This window comes from Suricata suricatta, chromosome 8 (assembly GCF_006229205.1).
Source record: "Suricata suricatta isolate VVHF042 chromosome 8, meerkat_22Aug2017_6uvM2_HiC, whole genome shotgun sequence".
Lineage (NCBI taxonomy): Eukaryota > Metazoa > Chordata > Mammalia > Carnivora > Herpestidae > Suricata > Suricata suricatta.
In genome coordinates this window covers 2811105-2833207 of record NC_043707.1, presented here as the reverse complement: position 1 = coordinate 2833207, position 22103 = coordinate 2811105, and the positions used below count along the sequence as shown (strand labels likewise).

At 53.1% G+C, this 22103-nt stretch overlaps 1 protein-coding gene across 1 annotated transcript in view; it reads left to right on the top strand.

Annotated features, from left to right (window-relative positions):
- The window catches only part of CREBBP (CREB binding protein), a 103681-nt gene extending 81729 nt beyond the window's left edge, over positions 1-21952 (top strand). Inside the window, exons 20-31 of the mRNA XM_029949608.1 lie at positions 1935-2015; positions 3810-3866; positions 6886-6963; positions 7227-7294; positions 11028-11178; positions 11643-11789; positions 12381-12494; positions 13438-13603; positions 14049-14216; positions 16396-16557; positions 16748-17029; positions 18701-21952. Of these exons, the coding sequence (XP_029805468.1) occupies positions 1935-2015; positions 3810-3866; positions 6886-6963; positions 7227-7294; positions 11028-11178; positions 11643-11789; positions 12381-12494; positions 13438-13603; positions 14049-14216; positions 16396-16557; positions 16748-17029; positions 18701-20821 (3595 nt within the window). The 3' untranslated portion in view covers positions 20822-21952. The remainder of the gene's footprint in view (positions 1-1934; positions 2016-3809; positions 3867-6885; positions 6964-7226; positions 7295-11027; positions 11179-11642; positions 11790-12380; positions 12495-13437; positions 13604-14048; positions 14217-16395; positions 16558-16747; positions 17030-18700) is intronic.
- Positions 21953-22103: the final 151 nt, after the last annotated feature.

The window sequence follows — 22103 nt, the reverse complement described above, 5'->3', positions numbered from 1 at the left end:
TTTTTGCATATTGTTTTGTTTGCCTCTGAATTGGTCTGTGGTTTCTACACTTTGATTGCCAGTGACGGTCATGCCTTCCTGCACATGGGAATCCTTTACAAAATAATGAACAGCCAGAATCTTGTTAGAGTTGATTCAGAAAGACAAAAACAAAAACAGAGATGTAGATTAATTTTTAAACAGCAATGGTTATCTGTTTGTTCCTGGTCAGAGTTTTTACTCTTGGCAGAATTTGTTGATTGAATCATCCTAAGTAAGCTGGTCCCAGGAAGAAACTTTCATTAATCCAGTTGCTCCCCACAGTGAATCTGTCATGTCCTCATCAACAGACGGAAAGATCGGATCATTTTGAGATGCTTCATGCTCTAAAGTTTTATGCTTTTAATTGACTCTGTGTGTTTAGTCAGTGAAGTACAGCAGACATAATGCTCAGTGCGTGTAATTAAGACTAGAATTAGAACTCGCGGGGGACTGATGTGAGCAGGAGTGGAGACAGACGGCCGGGCGGGGGGGCCTGCGCCTCCCTCCTTGCAGCCGTGTGTGCGCATGCGCGTGCGTGAGTGCCCCTGCGCGCTGCCGCGGCCCCTGCGCGTGTCCGTGCGGTGTAGCACTCCGAGTCTCGTCACAGTGTCTTTAACACTAATCCTCTTGGCATCTTGTAGATGTAGTTTTGAGCACTAAAACCGCATTTTACTGTGCTGCTGCCACTGCCTTATCCTCATCCTTTTCGCTTGTATAATTCACCTCCATTCGGCCTGTTTATTTTTACAGTATTCTCGTGTGCCCATCTTGTTTGATGCAGCATCGCCTGCACTTTTGTTGATTTCTCATTTGTCTCCTTTCCAAACATTTAATAGTTTCTATTTTAATTGTTCTTATTTGATAGCTTGAGCCCAGGCTCTGGATTATTTTATAAGAAATTGGGGTGATGGATAATTCTCAAATGCAGATTGTGCTTTAAACATCCAACTTTCCAAATTTGCTTAACTTGGATTGTCACCAAGTCAGAGCAGCCAATCACTGAGGATCTCAGATTGGTGAATGATTGGTCCCAATACCAAAAAGTTTGAACCAAAGCTTAGAACTGAATTTTCAAAGTCTTTGGGATTGTTCATGGATTTATATATATTGTATTGTTTATACAATATATCAGTTTTTTTTCTCTGTATGTTCGTACTGATAAATGGCTGGAAAGTCTTTGACCCCAACTGCATTTCTGTTAAATGTTTGTCTAGAATATGGATTTGGTTTCATTTGTATTGTAACCCAATTAACTAAGTGATTAACATGAGAAAAATAACAGGAAAAAATGAAAACCAGTTCTGCGTGCTCAATATTTTCATGCCTTTAAAAGATCTGGCTTAATACTGGAAATAAAATCTGTGAATTGCTGTCAAGCAAAAATTTTCCATTTTGAAAAATAACTGCTTTTTTAAGGCCTTTGTCAGACTGTTTTGTTCAAAGTAAAATTTCTCCATTGCAATCTGTGGAGTTATATTTGATTTTCTCTTAAGTAATAACAAAATTCAAACTCCTAAATTGAGGCTCCTTGCAATTCAAGTAATGACAGCTCCTTGAGAACGTTTGCGTCTGAGAGCTGGCCCGAGCGCAGCCGTTGTTAGTGATGATGGCCTGTGATGTGTGCAGTGAGACCGAATGCTAATCAAGCTTTGCCTTGGCTTTCTGCTCTGTGTTGTCTCGGTGTTTGCGTCTTACCTTTGTGTCTGTGCTATTTGTTCCCTTCCCTGTTCTCTAATCCTGCCCTTCCCCACCTGCCCCTGTTCCTTCCATTGTCCTCACTGACCCATCAATCAACCAACAACGCCCCCCCTTCGTCGTGGTGATCTGCCCTGCTCTGATTGGTGGCTTCGTTGCTTGGGTGGCTGTGTGTTATGATGGACCAGTTCACCCAAGTATGGCCTTCTTGCTGACAGGTATCATTTCTGTGAGAAGTGTTTCACAGAGATCCAGGGGGAGAATGTTACCCTGGGTGACGACCCTTCACAACCCCAGACGTAAGTACTATCCGTCATTTTTCTCAGGGTTGACTCTTAATTGTTTTCTTCCTCTTGTCTGTGATTAAAAGGAAAGCACCTCTGCCATTTTGACTTCCGGGTGGTGGGCTTTTTTTTCATATTCACTGTTACCACGTTCCTGTGTCAGAATGTAGCTATTCAGCTAGACACCAGTGCCACCTTCACATTCTTCCCTCCTCTTAAGACTGTGTCACTGTAGCCTCCACAGCAGTGGACTGGTCTCTGTTGACCTTCCTCTGTCTCTTCCTTTATTTTTTTTATTTACTTACTTTTTCTTAATGTTTTTTAAATGTCTTTATTTTATTTTGAGCGACAAAGCAGAGAGCGAGCGGGGGAGGGGCAGAGAGAGAGGGAGACATAGAATCTGAGCAGGCTCCAGGCTCTGAGCTGTCAGCACAGAGCCCAAGGCAGGGCTTGAACCCACGGACCGTGAGATCATGACCTGAGCCGAAGTCGGATGCTTAACCGACTTGAGCCACCGAGGCGCCCCTGTCTCTTCCTTTAAAACTCCTGTTTTTTCCTGCTGGTGGTCCTTCTCCACTTGGGGAAATGGTAAATTTTCACTTACACCTAAGAAACCAGTTCCCTTTTGACAGAACTGGCAGTAACCCAAAATGAAACTTGTATCCATACCCCATCTTCAGCATTCTTTTCATGTCCTACTGTAACCTCTGTCCTCTAAGCTGTACAGCCTGTGGTGGGACGCAGACAGGGAGACCCCAGAGTGTAGACCTGCCTCCTTCCTAGCTGGAGGTGTGACTCTTGCTCACTTGCTCCAGCGTGCAGAGGCCTGAGTTGGTCCATTCATTCCTGCACTGAGTTCACCTTTGCCTCCCCAAAGCTTGTCCCCTGATGAAATTGACCTCCGAGTGGTCATATACAATGTGGCCAGAAAAGGCGAACCTACCAGTTGTGTGGTCGGCTCGTGTCTTTGCTTGAAGTACCAAAGCCTGCTGGCCACCACGTCTGCCCCGGACTGCCAGCATCTGTGGTTCTCTCTCTTCTCCTGACGCTGTCGCGGCTTCTGCCCTGCCGAGAAGGCCGCCAGTGTCACTGTCTGTCCCCGGTGGGAAGGCCCGTCACCCGAGCAGCCATCAGCAGTGGAGGGCGTGGACTCTGTCTTTCGCTTTACTCTGTCCAGACACAGAAGAAAGCGTAGAGCCACTCATGAGACATGCAAACTGAAATGACAGATGTTCTCCATATTCAGTTTATTTTTATGTCCCTAGTAATCTTAATTCTTTGGTCCAATTATGTGATTAATAATTGGGTTATGTAGTTCTGTGAATCAGAAATAATTCATACATACAGTGAGCTTAACGAAAGGACAGTATAGAAACCAAGTACTTAGTTCTTTAAAAATAAGTAAAATATCCCCCAAGTAGATGCTGATCTTGTGTCGTCTAATTCGGTCATCATTAGAAGAGTTGACTATGCCAATTATCATTCAGATACAGGAGCCATTCACTGTACAGATTTAATTGACAGTTTATAGTTTTGGATCTCAACATGATTTTGCCCATCATGTTTTGACTAGTCTTAATTAAATCTTATAATAAGTGCTGATGATAGTTGGGGGGAAATATCCCAACGCAGACAAATAGATGATAGTACTTTCTGTGGAAATAAGTTTTACACTTGAGATTTCACCCGACCATTATTTACTTTTTATTTGAAAAAATAGTTACAGAATAACATCCTGCAGACCCTATAGTTCATACTCAAGAAATGCATTCAGTTAACAGTTTTCTTTCTTTCTTTTTTTTAAACAAGGACAATTTCAAAGGATCAATTTGAAAAGAAGAAAAATGATACCTTAGACCCTGAACCGTGAGTAGATAATCGATTTATTTCAGACTTACGGGTTTTAAACTTCAGATGAGGAAACCCCTCCCTGTAACTGGCCTGCAGGAGAGGGTGCCTTCGGAATGTTGGGAATGGGTTGCCCTGGGTGGGATGCTCTGTATGAAGTTATTTCAGATACGGATTCTTTTTACCTCAAACAAACTATGTATGCATGTTGTCCAGCTCCTGAATTTTAACAGTGATGAAATTAGATGGATATTTTGGTTCTGTCACAACCTTTCTGCTACCTCCATTGTCTTGGTTACTGAGAAGCCATTTAGTGTGACTCTTTAGGGATGAAAGAGATGCATATGTGGTGGAATAGTGCTAATACCATTTAAGGGGAAATTTTAGAAAGATAAGTTTTTAGAAACGACTTTTTAAAATGAGCAACAGGAGGCCCGGCATATGTGTTTGCCGCTGTGGTGCGGGGTATTTCCGAAGGCCATTGTCAGATGCTCTTCTTTTCTCCAGGGATGAGTGAGGGTGCTTCATATGCAAAGTTTGCCTTGTGATAACCCCTAGAGAGGCTTCACAGCTCCTTCCATATGGCAGTCCCTCTGGGTCCCCAAAGCCGGGCACTCAGAGCACCCCAGTGTGTAGATGCCCGCTGTGTCTCTCACTAGGGTGAGCACAGGCTCCAGCACCATGGGATGTTTGGGAGCCGAGAGACAGGTCCTTCCCCCCTTGGTCCCAGTGCTCCAGCTCTGGGGAGGTCGAACGCTGCAGCGGAAGACCCAGACTTTGCACCAGGGCCTCATTCTGAAGGGCTTTCTTCCTGGGAGCTCACCTAGGCTTTGCCAGCAGCAGTGCCCAGGCGGTAGGGGAGGGCACGGCAGCTACAGGAGCTCCAGCCTCAGCAAAGCACCTGGTGCGTGAGGAGGCTGCGCCCCAGATTTTTCGTGACCAATGGATTGTTTGTCCTGATGTCCCGTGTGCGTGGTCACATTATATGAACCTCCCCTGCGCTCAGTGGAGGGCCACCTAACTGTTCTTTGACATGTAGATCTCCTCTACATGCCTGTGAGGTTTTGAAGGACTTCATTGCTTTCTGTTCTGGAAAGATCATCCTGGATCTGCAAGGTAGATTGTCCAGGCCAGGAAACAACTTTGCTTTCCAGTAGGAAACTAGTTCTGAGACTCAGAGCAACAGCTCAGGCAGGAAGTAGAAGCTTGACCTAAATAAAGGAGGACCTGTTGGTCCGAGAAGCCACACCGTGCAGGTGAGGAAGGGGCAGTCTAGGTGGCCACTGCGATGCTTGTGCGTGAACAGGACATGTGGGAACAGCAGCCAGCCACTAGGTTAATAATAGTTCGGTAGGAAGAGGATGAAGTTCAAAATTGATAGAGTAAGGCCTAGAACATATTTTTGTTGTGTTTTATTTTGAGAGAGAAAGAGAGAGCACAGGTGGGAGAGGGGCAGGGAGAGGATCCCAATCAGGCTCCGCTCTGACAGCGGTGAACCTGACGGGCTCAAACCCACAAACCGTGAGATAGTGACCTGTGCCGAACTCAAGAGCTGGACACTTAACCAACTGAGCCACCCAGCCGCCCCTAGCACATATTTCTTTGGGACAGTCCCCTTCCCTCACATAGGAGGGGAGCGTTGAGAGTGGGGTATCTCTGGAGGGGCCACAGAAACAGAGGGAGCCATTGCCTGCTGACCATTTAAATTTTTAACCCAGAGGATGAGCTCCACTGCTGAGGTTGCAGAGAAGGAGCTGGTTGGGGGCGAGGCCGCACTAGAGGAAAGGAGCAAGGTCCTGAGCAGCCATGGGGGGCGGGCCGGGGTGGCTGCAACAGCACAGGATGCCACAGAGTGCCAGAAGGACCGTGAACTAGGCGCACTCGCTGCTGTCGTGCACAGTTTTGCACGTGTGTGTCCTCTTTCCATCCCAACCAAACGGGAAGAGAGAGGCAGCGTTAGACTTGACCTGTGGCTGAAGGCTTGCTCTGCAGGGGCAGAGGAAAGGCGGGGGGCCCCAGACTCAAGGCGGCATCAAGGGTGTCCATCAGGTCACCAGGCTCAGCATCCAGGCTGGTGGGAAGAGCCGGAACCTAGCAGAGTTTGGAGGAGGGTGGTGCCTTCTAGCCCCTCAGCCTTCCTCCAGACGTAGGTTGTGGTGGTGAAGGGGTTGCCTGAGGAAACAGGTTTTGACATCCATGCATATTGGCCGCTATGATTCCCAGGTGAGGTGACAACCAAGTGAGCCGCAGTGGGGACTGTGACATGGTGAGCCACCTGGGGTGAGGGGTGAGCTGCACCTCTGCTCTCCAGGGCCAACTCGAATAAGGTTCTCTCTTACGAGTCAGCTTCGTGCCTAACTCAGAGCAGATGCTTCCTGTGCCTCCGCTTAAACGCAAGCATTTCTTTCATGGAAGTGTTGTTATTCGTTATTGGAGTCCGTTTACGCGTGTGCAGGCACTGGTTTTGAAAATGTGTAGCAATATGAGAAATACTGGCCTATAAAATGCTCCTCTATCATAGGGATTTCTTTTTTTTTTAATGTTATTTTTGAGAGGCAGAGAGAGAGATAGAGGGAAACACAGAATCCGAAGCAGGCTCCAGGCTCCGAGCTGTCAGCACAGAGCCCGACACGGGGGCTCGAACCCATGGACTGTGAGATCATGACCTGAGCCAAAGTTGGACACTCAACCGATGGAGACCTCCCAGGCACCCCTGTCTTAGGGATTTTTTAAAGTGAAGTTTCATTTCTGATTGCAAAGGAGATTTTTAAAAATACGGCTGCATCAAAGGTGGCTCAGGCAGTAGAATGGGCGATTCTTGATCTCAGGGTCATGAGTTCAAGCCCCATGTTGGGTGTAGGGAAAGACTAAAATAAATTAAGTGAAATACGGCTGAATTAATCAGCAGAGGCCTTAATGAATGCCACAGACGCTGGAAATGGTCAGAGGACAAGGTGTGAACGCAGCCCACAAGCTTCTCGCGAGGCTCCCTTGTCCACTTCCATGTGCGTCACAGCGTGTGCTCTTTGTCTTCCAGTTTTGTTGACTGCAAGGAGTGTGGCCGGAAGATGCATCAGATTTGTGTTCTGCACTATGACATCATTTGGCCTTCAGGGTGAGTAATTTCCTGGTGACTTCCTGTGATCTTGGGGAAAGCCTCTCTGCATGGAGTGGAGGGAGGGGCCTGCAGTGAAGCTGACGGCAGCTGCTTCTCAGTCTGCGTCCTCAGCATCTGCCTGCGTTAAGGATTGTGGGCTCGAAGCAGTCGGCCTCTCCGCTTGTGAGCGATGGTGCCAGCAAAGCCCTTCAGAGCTGCGTGCCACTGGTTTGGCGGCAAGACTTTGATGCAATCTGATCACACCCATTCTTCTCCTACAGCTTCGTGTGCGACAACTGCTTGAAGAAAACCGGCAGAACTCGGAAAGAAAACAAGTTCAGCGCGAAGAGTAAGTTGTGGAAGGGTTTCTCTCCTCCCGTCTGCACGGTCTTCCCTTCAGCTCCTGTCAGCACGCGGCCGCGGGGCCCACTTGCCCGGGGTTCTGTGTCAAGTTCACTTTCTAGGACCCCTAAATGGAATCATTGGGCCTGATATTTGCCTGAAAATCAGATTTACAGTCAGTCCGTGTTCTAGATGAAAGTTTAGAGAGCTCCGAGAGAGAAAATTTGTCAGCGGATCCTTTTCAAGTAGATGAGAAATCTGACGCCCTACTCTGACGCCTGTCGTGTCTGGCACGCTCAGCCCTGTGCTGCGTGGGCAGCTGTGTGGCCCGCTTGGCCTGCTGGGGGCCGGCCGCCGCCAGCCGGGACTGGCCGAGCCTGGGCTGCTGAGGACCGCTTGTGCGTGTTGCTGCTGCATTTAGGGTGGCAGCTGGTGCCTGTCACAGTGGAGAGCAGCCTGTGGCAACTTGAAGTCACTCTTCCTGGGTAGTCTTGACTCTTGTAGAGATAGCCTTCTTTTCCAATGTTGATTTCGTTCTTGAGGGCTGGGGGTCCCTTGCACCGCGTGGCGTTACTGAATTGTCCGTTGCTGAGTTCACAGCAACCGGAATAGAAAAGCCACCTGCAGTGGCACCTGGTCAGTGCTCCCCAGTGCTCCCCAGCAGGCCAAGCAGCTGGTCCCCTGCTCGAGGCGCCCCCAACAAGAGCCAGGGCCTCTAAGGAGCAGGGAGCAGGAGAGAGACGAGGTGGCGGGGAGCAATCCCTTGCCAGAGGGAGGAGGGGAGGGGCGCAGGCGAGGGGGAAGCCGCTCCAGAGGCCTCCCAGCTCAGTGCTGATGCAGGTACAACTGTCACTACCAAAATGCATGATTACCCTGTAACTTAACTTCACTCTTATAAGACCTATTGAAATACCGATGAACTCCTAAACTATAGTAATAATTCTCTCTAGATCAGGGTGCTCAACGGAGCCACCATTGACATTCAGGGCCAGGTAACTCTTTGTTATGGGGACTGCCCTATGCTTCATAGGATTTTAGGAGCATCTCTGGGTGCCACCCACTGAATGCCAGTAGCACAGCCCCCGGCCCCTGAGTGGTGGCTGTCAGAAGTGTCTTCAGTCATTGCCGTACGTTGCCCAGGGCAGGGGGTGCAGTTGCCCTCAGATGAGAAGTCCTGTTTTAGAGGGTCGTTCTGAGTGAGATCGCTCAAGCAGTCAGCAGCCTAGAGGCACCTTACTGGACCAGAGCCTTGTGACCAGAACACACTTGGCCAGGAGAGCTGAGCCTGGGTAGCAGAGCAGCGCAGCCTGTGACTGAGGGGGACCGAAAAGCCCAAGAGCCGGCCTGTGAGGTGAACCTTAGCATCGAAGATGCACAGCACTGACTGACAGAAGAGAACCTCAGAAGTCTGGCCGCCCCTCATTCGGCACAGACGTGTGAGCACAGCCTTTGCAAGGGTCTGTAGGCTGCAAAGGATGGCCTGCCTTGTGTGCGTTTGTGCCAGCCCCGTACCGCCAACGAGTCGTTGACTGTCCCCCGAGCCCCGCCCTACCTGGCACCCAGCCCAGCCAGGTGGAGGGAGAAAGGACCACTGGAGATGGCCACAAGTTAGAGCCTCTGTGGGGCTTGTGAGAACCTCCCTGGAGATGGGACGGCCCCGATGTCAGAAAGCAGACGCCAAAGGATTTGAGCCCGTCAAGGGACAGAAAAGTCCCCGTCACATGCTTTGGGTGAAAATGCACATTCCAAGCCTGGAGGAAAGGGGATTACAATCCAGAGTGTTGGTTTCTAGACTCCGAAGTTGCACCTTTGCGCATGTATCCCACAACGTCGTCTGCACATACATGTGAAGACATGTGTGTGGGTGGCCCCTGAGCATGAGGAGGGGCCTCGGGAAGTGACCACGGGCAGAAAACTGGGATGTGTGGCAGAACGAGGCAGAACTGTGCATGATACCCAGGAAGGGTGTGGCACTCCCCAAAATCGTTCCTGCCGGGACCACCTCCGCACGGGACCCTGCGTCTCTGAGCAACTGCCAGCTGCCCCGTGGTCACTGTGGCTCTTCGGAGAGCGCCTCTCCGTCTTCACTGCACTCGGTTCTAACAGGATGGTCCTGTGTGCTCTCACTTGGAACCCTTTTTTTTTTTTTTTTTTTTTAATACAGGTCATTTAGGTGATTTGAAGGAAAAAGTAAAGACCTAAATGTAAAGGTTTATTACTCTTCCCTATGCTATTTGAAAGTCAGCGTGTGGAGTCCTGTTTTCACAAGGGGAGGGGAGACCCTAGACCGTGGCAGGTGGCCCTTAGCTGTGGCCTGCCTCTCAGGATCGGAAAGCGCCTTGTGATGGGACAGGCCGTGCTCAGCAGTGGCTTGGGGGCAGGAACACAAAGGTCTTGCCCCTTTCCGCCGGGGTCGCTCACAGAGTAGTGACGTGGCTGTGCACCTTGTCACCGCTAGAGTGGAATGAGTCGTAAATCCGTTCTCCCCTCATCTGTAGAGCTTTTCAGGTTCTTCCTTTCCGGTGGGGTTTTTATTTTATGGTCGCTGTAGTTTTTTCTTTTTAAAACACTTTTATGGAGGCACAGTTCACCTACAAAAAAACTCCACCATTGCTATGTTTATTGCGCAATAACGGAAATTAGAAAGTCTGTCTAAATTTTCCAGATACTTCTTGACTTCAGTAAGGAATCTTATAAAATCCCAAATAGCTTTTGACTTTTTTTTGGTTTGTTTTTTATTTATTTTTGAGAGACAGAGACAGTATGAGCAGGGTAGTGTCAGAAAGAGAGGAAGACACAGAATCGGAAGCAGACTCCAGGCTCTGAGCGAGCTGTCAGCACAGAGCCTGACACGGGGCTCGAACCCACAAATGTGAGATCATGACCTGAGCCAAAGCCGGACACCCAACCAACTGAACCTCCCAGGCGCCCCGCCCAATAGCTTTCTAAAAATGTTTCTCAGTAATGTTATATTTTCAAAATCAGTAAATACAGAGAAGAAAATCATCAGTGTTAACCTTCTGCAGCTTTTCCTTCTTGTCTTTTCCCCCTTGTGCAAAGGGTTTTTCTGCTTTGCCCAATGTCCCTGTCACAGTGGCTACACTGGGGCATCCCCGGGAGAGAGGATGCGTGGAGGGGGTCCAGGGCTGATCTGGGTACCGATGCCCTGTGGGCTCCTGTCCGGGATGCTCCCTGTCTGGGAGCCCTCCTCTGAAGGCTGCGCGAGGCTGCATGCGGGACTTCTCTGAGCTGGGCAGGAAAGGGAGTGAACAGCCCTGCCCTTCAGGCAAAGCAGAGTTCCTGCAGTGTGGATCCTGGCCACAGGCATGGCTGCCACACTGAGCAGCCACGTGGGGGCGCCCGGGGTCGGATTAAGGCCTCACCAGGGCCTGGGCCAGAGGAGGCAGGAGATGGGCTCTGCAGGGCCCTGTGTCTGCTCTCTTTTTTACCCCACGGCCTTTCGTCTGCCTTTGTGGCTCTTCTGCCCTTGTGTCCAGAAAAAGATGGAAATATGTGGGCAATTAAATGTAGCACTTGTCAGTGTGTGAAGTGCCTGAGACTCCCGAGTCCACCTTTCCCTTACCGAATGCTCATCTCCCAGGACAGGCTAGGTCCCTTCTGAATTTGGAAAACGTTAATCCTTAGACTGCACTGAAAGAGAAAGGTGGGTTCACTGGCTTCAGCTACCTTCTCCCCAGCCCATGCGAAGCCCCCTCACCTGCTTGCTCTGGACTTTCCAGGACTACAGACCACACGATTGGGCAACCACTTGGAAGACCGAGTCAACAAGTTTTTGAGGCGACAGAATCATCCTGAAGCCGGGGAGGTCTTTGTCCGAGTGGTGGCCAGCTCAGACAAGACTGTGGAGGTCAAGCCCGGGATGAAGTCACGGTTTGTGTGCACATGTGCTCTTTTCTAGAGTGCTCTTCGAGAGGTCCCCGTCCCTAGTTCACAAAACCCCGCTTTCTGGCAAGGGTTCGGGGCCTGGCTGGCTCAGTTTGAAGAGCACACAGCTCTTAGTCTCGGGCTTGTGCCTCAGAGCCCCATGTTGGGTGAGGAGATTACTAAGTGAATAAACTTGGAGTTTGTAGAATTTAAAGGTTTTTCAGCATGTAATGTATATAGTTAGCCCTTCTCTCTGTATTCCATGTTCATCAGTGAATGTAAAATTTCTGACTGAGATTGTGTCACAGAGAATAGGGTCACAGCTCCAAGGCGCCTAGGCCCAGCTGGTGGGCAGAGTGCTGACCGTGCCTCCCGCTCCTCTGCACTGAGCAGGCTCAGGGCCACAGGTCTGGTTGGTAAAGCCCCTGGGAAACAATGATGCGTGCAAACCTCAGGCTCTTATATTTCAGGTTTGTGGATTCTGGGGAAATGTCTGAATCTTTCCCGTATCGAACCAAAGCACTCTTTGCTTTTGAGGAAATTGACGGAGTGGACGTGTGCTTCTTTGGGATGCATGTGCAAGAGTACGGCTCCGATTGTCCCCCTCCCAACACAAGGTAGTCGTCCTCCCCTGCCCCCTCCTCCTCCTCTCGGGTGCCGGGCAGCGGGCCTGCGTGGCTCAGACCCTACGTGTTGTGGAGAAGCCGTGTGCTCCAAAACGAGCTTTAAATCAAATAAGTCACGCTTAACCGACCCAGCTGGTTAGTTTAGTTAAAACCTAAGCCAATGAGAAGTGACGGGTTTTGATGACTGGTGACAGTCTGTATTCTGTGTTGTGAGTATTCCTGGGCTCCAGTCCTGGTCTTGCTGTTCTCCCTGTCTTACGTGGGGCAGGGGAGCCTACAGAGAAGGGGGTGGGGATCCCTCCTGAGGCGCCCACTTTGTAAAAATGTACCTCTGTCCAGAGTCCTTTCATGCTCAGTCAGGAGTCCAGATGAGAGGGACTTTGAGGCGGCGTTTCTCAGTTTGCTCCAGCCTCTCCCTGGCAGTCCTGATGGACGACTGCTGCTTCTATCACTCGTGGGCAGGGACCGTTGGTGATGGGCCAGTGTAAATGCCACCTGAACAGAATTTGTATCTGGACGTTGGTGTTCAGTTTCAGGTTTGGGGTGCATTCTGAACTCTGAATTCATTTCTTCCCTCCCCAGGCGTGTATACATATCTTATCTGGACAGTATTCATTTCTTCCGGCCCCGATGCCTTCGGACTGCTGTTTACCATGAGATCCTTATTGGATATTTAGAATATGTGAAGAAATTGGGGTGAGTTTAATTCAGATTATTCAGAACTAATAATTCCATTTTTAATTTTTCCTGTGTTTTTAAGTTAACATCCTTAGATGGACTCCCAGGTGTCCCAAGCCCCCCCTTCACTTCGAGCCACGCAGATCTGCCTTCTGTGCTCTGCTCTTGTTTTCTAATTTTCCTAACTTTATTGAGGCATATTTTATATATCATAAAGTCAGCCTTTTTGGGGCGTATACTTTGTGATTTGTAGTAACATCACTGAGCAGTGGCTGTGCCTGTCCTCCCTGCAGTAGGATCCCTGCCCCTGTGTGCTCCTAACCTGTTCCCGCCCCTGCACCCAGCCACCCGTCATCTGCTTTCTGTCTCTATATGTTTGCCTTTCTGGACATTTCATATGAATGGAATTCTACAAGATACTGGTCTTTTGCATCTGTTTTTCTCTGTTTCTCCATTCTAGGTCTGTCACATTCCTTTTCAAAATTTGAAAAAGTTAGAGGTGTTTGATTGTCAGGTCCCTAACCAAATGACAGTTTTAACCCCTTAGAGAGAGACCCACAGCTGCCTCTCCAATGCACAGGAAGGAGTGGTTAGGAAATGCAGCACATTCCTGGGTGTGATCAGTGCCACACGCCTGAGAGCTGCACCTGCCCAGGCCCTGGCCCGTGCTGACCGTGCGCCCTTGCCTCGGCCCCTGCCCGGCACTCACACCCTGAGAGGGCGTGCCCTTGGGTGCTCCGGGCCGGTCTTGCCTGTGCACACACTCCTCCCCCAGCGCACGGGTTCGCAGCTCCTCTGAGCCTGTTTCATTTTGCCACAAGCATTGTGGTAGTTTCTTTGTTTTCTTTTTTCCAGTTATTTCTGTGCTTGCTTTGGTCCCTGCTCCTCAGCTGTTAATCCTTGAAGGGAGGCAGGCTTTCACTCACCACTTTGGTCTGAATAGTGTCTGTGCATCCTGCAGGTATGTAACAGGACACATCTGGGCCTGCCCCCCAAGTGAAGGAGACGACTATATCTTCCATTGCCACCCCCCTGATCAGAAAATCCCCAAACCAAAGCGCCTGCAGGAGTGGTACAAGAAGATGCTGGACAAGGCGTTTGCGGAACGGATCATTCACGACTACAAGGTACCTGGTGCTGAAACGGCGTGGCGGCGCGTCTTCCTCTGGCGCTCACACATCTTAGGGCTGTTTTCACCTATGAGTAGAAAGGAGAAAGAGAGCATCGGGCGCCTGGGCGGCTCAGGTGGCCGAGTGTCTGACTGTTGATTTTGGCTCAGGTCATGAGCCCCTCATCAGGCTCCAAGCTGAACATTGAGCCTACTTGGGACTCTCTCTTTCTCTTCCAAAGAAAGAAGTCTAGACAAAAGACGTAGAAGCCTTGATCTGCAGTCTACCGGGATTTTTAGCTGGTGGTCTGCAAGCAGCCACGATGCCTGTTGAAATCTGATCTCAGGCATTCACGTGCCACGCGCACAGCCCCCTCCTCTCCCGGTGGCGTGGCTCCTGCGCCTGCTCCCCGGAGCGCCACTCAGTTCCCTCTTCTCACGACTGTGCTTCCTGCACTTTCCAGGACATTTTCAAACAAGCGACTGAAGACAGGCTCACCAGTGCCAAGGAGCTGCCCTATTTTGAGGGTGACTTCTGGCCCAATGTGCTGGAGGAGAGCATTAAGGAGTTGGAACAAGAAGAAGAAGAGAGGAAGAAGGAGGAGAGCAGTGCAGCCAGTGAGACCACGGAGGTAAAGAGACCCTGTGGGCCCACCCACGCACTGAGGGCCACGTGGACTCGTGCCGTCGGCTCCACGGGCGGTGGCCTTCCTTGTGCTGGTGTTTTCACGTGTGCCCCTCCCCTTCTCACCAGCCAGCGCAGGTCAGCACTGGAGCCCACACTGTGTGCGGGGGCGGGGGGGAGGGTGCTGAGACGCGGGTGCCGGAGACGCACCACCTAGCAGGAGGCAGACGGGATGCTTGCTCTGGCAGCTGTGAGCGGGGCGGTGGGGGCACGGCAGCCCCGAGCAGACGGCTCTGAGCAGACGGCCAGAGCCGGGCGCCCCCAGGTCAGCAGCAGGCCTCTGAGGAGTAGAGCCTTAGTTGGCGGGCCTCTTTCTTCCGCTTTGTTACGAGCCAGCTCTCCACCTGGTGCTGGGCTCTGTGCCCACGCTCCGTGCTCAGCAGTGCGGTGGGGACTCGAGGGAGACCCCGTCCCTGCCATCGAGGGGCGTGTGTTCTAGCAGGACAAACACGTGCAGAGGGGGTGCACTGGGGGCGGCAAGAGCTGGAAGGAAGGGACCGGGCTGGTGCCACTGCCCCCCGCGGGGCCTGTCTGGAGAGCTGGCCGAGGCCGAGCTGCTGGGAAGGGGCCCGGGAGGTCAGAGGCGGCGCGTGAGGGCCGGGGTTGGAAGCCAGTGGGCTGCGTCCGGGGCACGCGTCAGGGGAGGCTGGGGTTCGGGTTTGGCTCGTGGCTGTGGAGGCAAATGTGAGGAGCGAATGGGGTGTTTGGGGAGGAGCCGGGGCAGCGTCAGGCATGGGGTCCCCCACAGCAGGCGTGCATAGGCACAACTCCCAAGAAGATCATCCAAAATTTTGTTGCTCTTGGTAGCAAAAAAACAAAATCCTTTTAAAAAATATTTTGTTGCTATATTTTCTGAACTTTGTGCAGTGAATCTATTTAACTTCTGAAAATTAAGCTTAATTTTATTTTTAACTTCTTAAATTGTTAAATATTCTCTTAAGTTTATTTATTTTTGAGAGAGCGTGAGAGCACATGTGTACAAGTAGGGGAGGGGCAGCAAGGGAGAGAGAGAAACCCAGACAGGCTCGGGCTGAAGTCCAGAGCTGGACGCTTAACTGAACCACCCAGGTGCCCCTAAACGCCGCTTAATTTTTAGAACAGTCTGAGGGCTTACAGAAAACTCGCGCAGGCATACGGGTCCCCTGCACTCTACCAGTCTGTCCCGCTGCCATCTTGCACTGTCATCCCACACGTGTGACGGCTGGACCGCGCTGACCCGTCTTTGTGAACCACAGTCCTTTGCTAACCCCCGTCGGCGCTCTCACTTTCCGCCAGCATCCTCCCCTGCCCTGACCAGCGTGCCAGCGGGTGTCCGCGCTCCGTGGGTGGCTTGGCTCTCTCAGACTTGCCTGGGGGCTTCCTCCGTGACCTCCTCTCAGACACCCAGGTGTCTCCTGCTCCATCCCTCCCCCTCTCCTCCCTCTTACTGAGAGTGACGTTCTCTGGACCAGACCCAGCAAACGTGTCCACCCTGGGGCTGGGCTCTTACCAGAGCAGTGGCGCTTTAACTGAGGAGCAGGACCCCCTCAGACATAAGCCAAGTGGGGCGCTCGTGATGGGTTTCAGGCCCACTCGGGGCCAGGAAGACAACCCACCTCAGGCAGCCTTGCCAGGGACGTTGGCTGGGGTTGTGGAGCCCAGCTCCTGCCCATGCCGTGGCTTCTCATTTGGCACCTCACCCCATCTCCTGCCCTGTGGATGTTTGGAACCTTTTGCAGGGCAGAGAATCAGCCGCTGAGCGTGCAGGGCGTGGTGTGGTGTGGCGGGGTCCAGTGGTGTGGTGTGGAGCATCAAAACAGCTGTTCCCCCCCCCAGTTGTTAGGGTCTGAACTAGCATCCTGGGCAAGTTTTCCCTCGAGAGGTGACCTGCTGTGTGGCTGGGTTGGCTTCCTTTTATGTCCCTGTGTCACCATTGCAACCCCAGGCCCCGCTCCTGTCCTCGCCTCTGCCTCCGTGACGCACTCTGAAGGCAGCAGTGTGTTTCCAGCCATGTGCGGGCTCCTGCCCTCGGCCGGGCCTCCTGGAGCCCCCACGGCCTGTGAGCTGGGTGTCCCGGCCCAGGGCCCAGGGTCGGGCGTGGGCAAGAGGAGGCTGGGCTTGTCCAACAGCTTCGCCTGTCATTTTAGGGCAGCCAGGGCGACAGCAAGAACGCCAAGAAGAAGAACAACAAGAAAACCAATAAGAATAAAAGCAGCATCAGTCGAGCCAACAAGAAGAAGCCCAGCATGCCCAACGTGTCCAACGACTTGTCCCAGAAGCTCTATGCCACCATGGAGAAGCACAAAGAGGTAGAGGTGCACGGCGGGGGGGGCAGGCTCTGGGGGAACCCGAGCAGGTGTCCTGCCTGGGCTGTAGGACAAAGGAGGGGGCCCGGGGCTGTTGGGCAGGACCAGCCTGGAGAAGGCAGAGCTGCCGGCTGTGTGACCCGCCTGCCCGCCATGGGGGTTGGGAGGGTGCTCACATTGCTCTCGCCTGCAGGTCTTCTTTGTGATCCACCTGCACGCCGGACCCGTCATCAACACGCTGCCCCCCATCGTGGACCCCGACCCCCTGCTCAGCTGTGACCTCATGGACGGGCGTGACGCCTTCCTCACCCTCGCCAGAGACAAGCACTGGGAGTTCTCGTCCCTGCGCCGGTCCAAGTGGTCCACGCTGTGCATGCTGGTGGAGCTGCACACCCAGGGCCAGGACCGCTTCGTCTACACCTGCAACGAGTGCAAGCACCACGTGGAGACGCGCTGGCACTGCACCGTGTGCGAGGTAGGCCCCGCCCTCGCCCCTGTGCGTCAGCAGCCTGCAGGGAGCTTCTGCACGGTGGCCGTTTCCTGGAGGAGCAGAGTGACCAAACGGAAAAGGCTCTTCTGCTTCCTGGTCCTCCCGGGTACCGTTGGTCACCAGGTGCATGTTTTCGAGCTCGCAAGTGCAAGGGTCCTGGTCAGTGTGCGTTGGGGGTGTGCGGTGCCGGGCCCAGCAGTGGGCATCCAGGGTAGGAGGGAAGAAGCCCATCTCCCTTCACGGAGCGCGGTGCGGTCCCGGCCCCGAGTGAGCATTGCAGCAGGGCCACAGACGCCTGTCCCGGGGACGCTTGGCCCCTGGCAGGGCTGGCAGGCTTCCCGGGGGAGGCAGTGTTTGTGCTGACTTGTTCAGTTTGAGGTGATCACAGACCCCTTTCATCTTACTTCCGGGTTTTCGCTCACCCCGGCTGTGTGTCCGGCACATCCGGGGGCCTCGTGCCAGGGAGGGAGCAGGAGAGAGGCGGGCTGTGCTTCCCTTCCGCCAGGGTTCTGACTGGTTTCCCCCTTTTTGCCTTGCTGAGGCTGGGAGCACCCTGCCCTCTTCTCCTGCTAGGCCCCTTTGGTTAGGGGTCGTGGACCCCTCCTCCCTGGTCCAGGTGGACCCCATGATCGCATACACTGGCCCGTATGAGAGGGGGCAGGGGCTGCCATGGGCTCTCCATCTCCCCCAACAGATAAGTCACAGACTCCATCCCCCCACCCAGCCCTCGCCTCACCAGTGTCCGTGTTCAGAATGGTCCCCAGAGTCACATGCGCGTAGGAGCAGCTCTGTGGTCTCAGCGTGAGGGGGCACGTGAGGCCTCTGTAACGCCTTTGTCTTCCCCGCTTTCTCCAGCCTTCTTTGGTTCTTTGTCACTTCCCACACTTGGGATCTTCATGTTCTTTCTCAAAAAGGACCAGTTCTGGGGTGCCTGGGTGACTTAGTCAGTTGAGTGTCCAACTCTTGATTTCAGTTCAGGTCATGGTCCCAGGGTTTTGGGATCGAGCCCCACATCGGATTATGTGCTGAGCGTGAAGCGTGCTTAGGATTCTCTCCTCCCCTCTCTCCCTCTGGCTCTGTGGCATGTGAGTGCATGCTTTCTCGTTCTCTCTCTCTCTCTCTCTTGCTGTCTCTCGCATTTTTTCTCTCTAAATAAATAAATACATAAATACTAAAAAACAAACCAAAGGATCTGTCTTGGCACTGGTGTGCCCTGTCTCCAGGTGCACCTTCTAAGACCCCTATGAGCATGCATTTTGTCACTATGGTTTGAGCCCAGGACCTGTGTTCTGGTGAAGGCCTCTCTGTCCCTCAGGCCCTTCTGGGCTGCCCTGCAGAGCTCTGGGGACACACTAGGGCGCCCAGTAGCGGCCCCGAGGGTGAGGGCTGGTCTCTCGAAACGCAGATCCGTGGCACTTCCATGAGCTTGGGAGGAAGTGTCAGTCTTCCCCAGCCAGATACAGGAGCAGGACACGGTGGGTCTGCACTGATCCTCAGGGGGCAGAGGGAGGGAACAGGTGTGAGACCACAGGGCCGGCGGGGCGGGGGGGGGGGAGCGTCTGAGGCTGGGCGTGTTGGGTGCTCTGTTAGCCTCTGCCAGGGCACCAGGATGTGCCGGCCTGTGCTGACCCCCGCCCCCACCATCCTTGTCCCCAGGACTATGACCTGTGCATCAACTGCTACAACACGAAGAGCCACGCCCACAAGATGGTGAAGTGGGGGCTGGGCCTGGACGATGAGGGCAGCAGCCAGGGCGAGCCCCAGTCCAAGAGCCCCCAGGAGTCGCGGCGCCTGAGCATCCAGCGCTGCATCCAGTCCCTGGTGCACGCCTGCCAGTGCCGCAACGCCAACTGCTCGCTGCCATCCTGCCAGAAGATGAAGCGGGTGGTGCAGCACACCAAGGGCTGCAAGCGCAAGACCAACGGGGGCTGCCCGGTGTGCAAGCAGCTCATCGCCCTCTGCTGCTACCACGCCAAACACTGCCAGGAGAACAAATGCCCGGTGCCCTTCTGCCTCAACATCAAACACAAGCTCCGCCAGCAGCAGATTCAGCACCGCCTGCAGCAGGCTCAGCTCATGCGCCGGCGGATGGCCACCATGAACACCCGCAACGTGCCTCAGCAGAGTCTGCCTTCCCCTACCTCAGCACCGCCTGGGACCCCCACGCAGCAGCCCAGCACGCCCCAGACGCCGCAGCCACCCGCCCAGCCCCAGCCCTCGCCTGTGAGCATGTCACCAGCCGGCTTCCCCGGCGTGGCCCGGACTCAGCCCCCCACCACGGTGTCTACCGGGAAGCCTGCCAACCAGGTGCCGGCCCCGCCGCCCCCCGCCCAGCCCCCACCGGCTGCAGTGGAAGCGGCCCGGCAGATCGAGCGTGAGGCCCAGCAGCAGCAGCACCTGTACCGGGTGAACATCAACAACGGCGTGCCCCCGGGGCGCACGGGCATGGTGACCCCGGTGGGCCAGATGGCCCCCGCGGGCCTGAACGTGCCCCGTCCCAACCCAGTCAGTGGGCCCGTCGTGCCCAACCTGCCGCCCGGGCAGTGGCAGCAGGCACCTATACCCCAGCAGCAACCGATGCCAGGCATGCCCAGGCCTGTGATGCCCATGCAGGCCCAGCCAGCCGTGGCGGGGCCTCGGATGCCCAGCGTGCAGCCGCCCCGGAGCATCTCGCCCGGCGCTCTGCAGGACCTGTTGCGGACCCTGAAGTCGCCCAGCTCCCCGCAGCAGCAGCAGCAGGTGCTCAACATCCTCAAGTCAAACCCTCAGCTGATGGCGGCTTTCATCAAGCAGCGCACGGCCAAGTACGTGGCCAGTCAGCCCGGCCTCCAGCCCCAGCCCGGCCTCCAGCCCCAGCCCAGCCTGCACCAGCAGCCTGGCCTGCAGAACCTGAACGCCATGCAAGCAGGCGGCCCACGGCCCGGCGTGCCCCCGCAGCAGCAGGCAATGGGAGGCCTGAACCCCCAGGGCCAGGCCCTGAACATCATGAACCCGGGCCACAACCCCAGCATGGCGAGCATGAACCCGCAGTACAGAGAGATGCTGCGCCGGCAGCTGCTCCAGCAGCAGCAGCAGCAGCAGCAGCAACAGCAGCAGCAGGGCGGCGCGGGCATGGCCGGGGGCATGGCTGGGCATGGCCAGTTCCAGCAGCCCCAGGGACCCGGAGGCTACCCTCCAGCCATGCAGCAGCAGCGGATGCAGCAGCACCTCCCCATCCAGGGCAGCTCCATGGGCCAGATGGCGGCTCAGATGGGACAGCTGGGCCAGATGGGGCAGCCCGGGCTGGGCACAGACGGCACCCCCAATATCCAGCAGGCCCTGCAGCAGCGGATTCTGCAGCAGCAGCAGATGAAGCAACAGATCGGGTCCCCGGGCCAGCCGAACCCCATGAGCCCCCAGCAGCACATGCTCTCAGGACAGCCCCAGGCCTCGCACCTTCCCGGCCAGCAGATGGCCACGTCCCTCAGTAGCCAGGTGCGGTCTCCGGCCCCTGTCCAGTCTCCGCGGCCCCAGTCCCAGCCTCCACATTCCAGCCCGTCGCCACGGATACAGCCCCAGCCTTCGCCGCACCACGTCTCGCCCCAGACTGGCTCCCCCCACCCAGGACTCGCAGTCACCATGGCCAGCTCCATAGATCAGGGACACTTGGGGAACCCCGAACAGAGTGCAATGCTCCCCCAGCTGAACACCCCCAACAGGAGTGCGTTGTCCAGTGAGCTGTCCCTGGTCGGCGACACCACGGGAGACACCCTAGAAAAGTTCGTGGAGGGTTTGTAGCACTGCGAGAGCATCGCTTTTTTTGTTTTCCCCTTTCATGTTCTTGGACCTTTTGTACTGAAATCCAGGCATCTAGGCTCTTTTTACCCCTAGATGGAACTGCCACTTCCAGGCCATGGAAGGGTAGATTGCTGTTTAAAGAAACAATACAAAGAATATATTTTTTTGTTAAAAACCAGTTGATTTAAATATCTGGTCTCTCTCTCTCTCTCTCTCTTTTTGTTTTTTTGTTTTTTGTTTTTGTTTTTTTTGTTTTGGGGGGGAGGGGGGTTTTGTTTGGATTCTTTTTGTCGTCATTGCTGGTGACTCATGCCTTTTTTTAACGGGAAAAACAAGTTCATTATATTCATATTTTTTATTTGTATTTTCAAGACTTTAAACATTTATGTTTAAAAGTGAGAAGAAAAATAATATTCAGAAACTGATTCTTGAAATAATGCAAGCTTATAATGTATCCCGATAACTTTCTGATGTTGCGGGAAGATTTTTTCTATAGTGAACTCTGTGGGCGTTCTCCAAGTATTACCCTGGACGATAGGAATTGGCTCCTGCGTGCACACACGTACACACCCACACACACATCTATCTATACATACTGGCTGACGCCAAACTCTTGTCTTGCAGATGTAGAAATTGTTGCTTTGTTTCTCTGATAAAACTGGTTTTAGACAAAAAATAGGGATGATCACTCTCTTAGACCACGCTAATGTTAATAGAGAAGAAGCATTCTTTTCTTTCTTCTATGTGAAACTTGAAATGAGGAAAAGCAATTCTAGTGTAAATCATGCAAGCGCTATAATTACTATAAATAAGAAAATTCAAGAAGATTCAATCACTGTATAGAATGGTAAAGTACCAACTCATTTCTTATATCATATTGTTAAATAAACTGTGTGCAACAGACAAAAAGGGTGGTCCTTCTTGAATTCATGTACATGGTATTAACACTTAGTGTTCGGGGTTTTGTTATGAAAATGCTGTTTTCAACATTGTATTTGGACTATGCATGTGTTTTTCCCCCCATTGTATATAAAGTACCGCTTAAAATTGATATAAATTACTGAAGTTTTTAACATGTATTCTGTTCTTTAAGATCCCTGTAAGAATGTTTAAGGTTTTTATTTATTTATATATATTTTTGGAGTCTGTTCTTTGTAAGACATGATTCTGCTAGATTGCTCATGGCGGAGAGGCGGGGACCAGGCCCGGGGGGCGTTCTCTCTACGGGGACTGAGGAGGTGAAGCTCAGTGATGGCCTCACCTACTCAGTGCCCCACGGGAC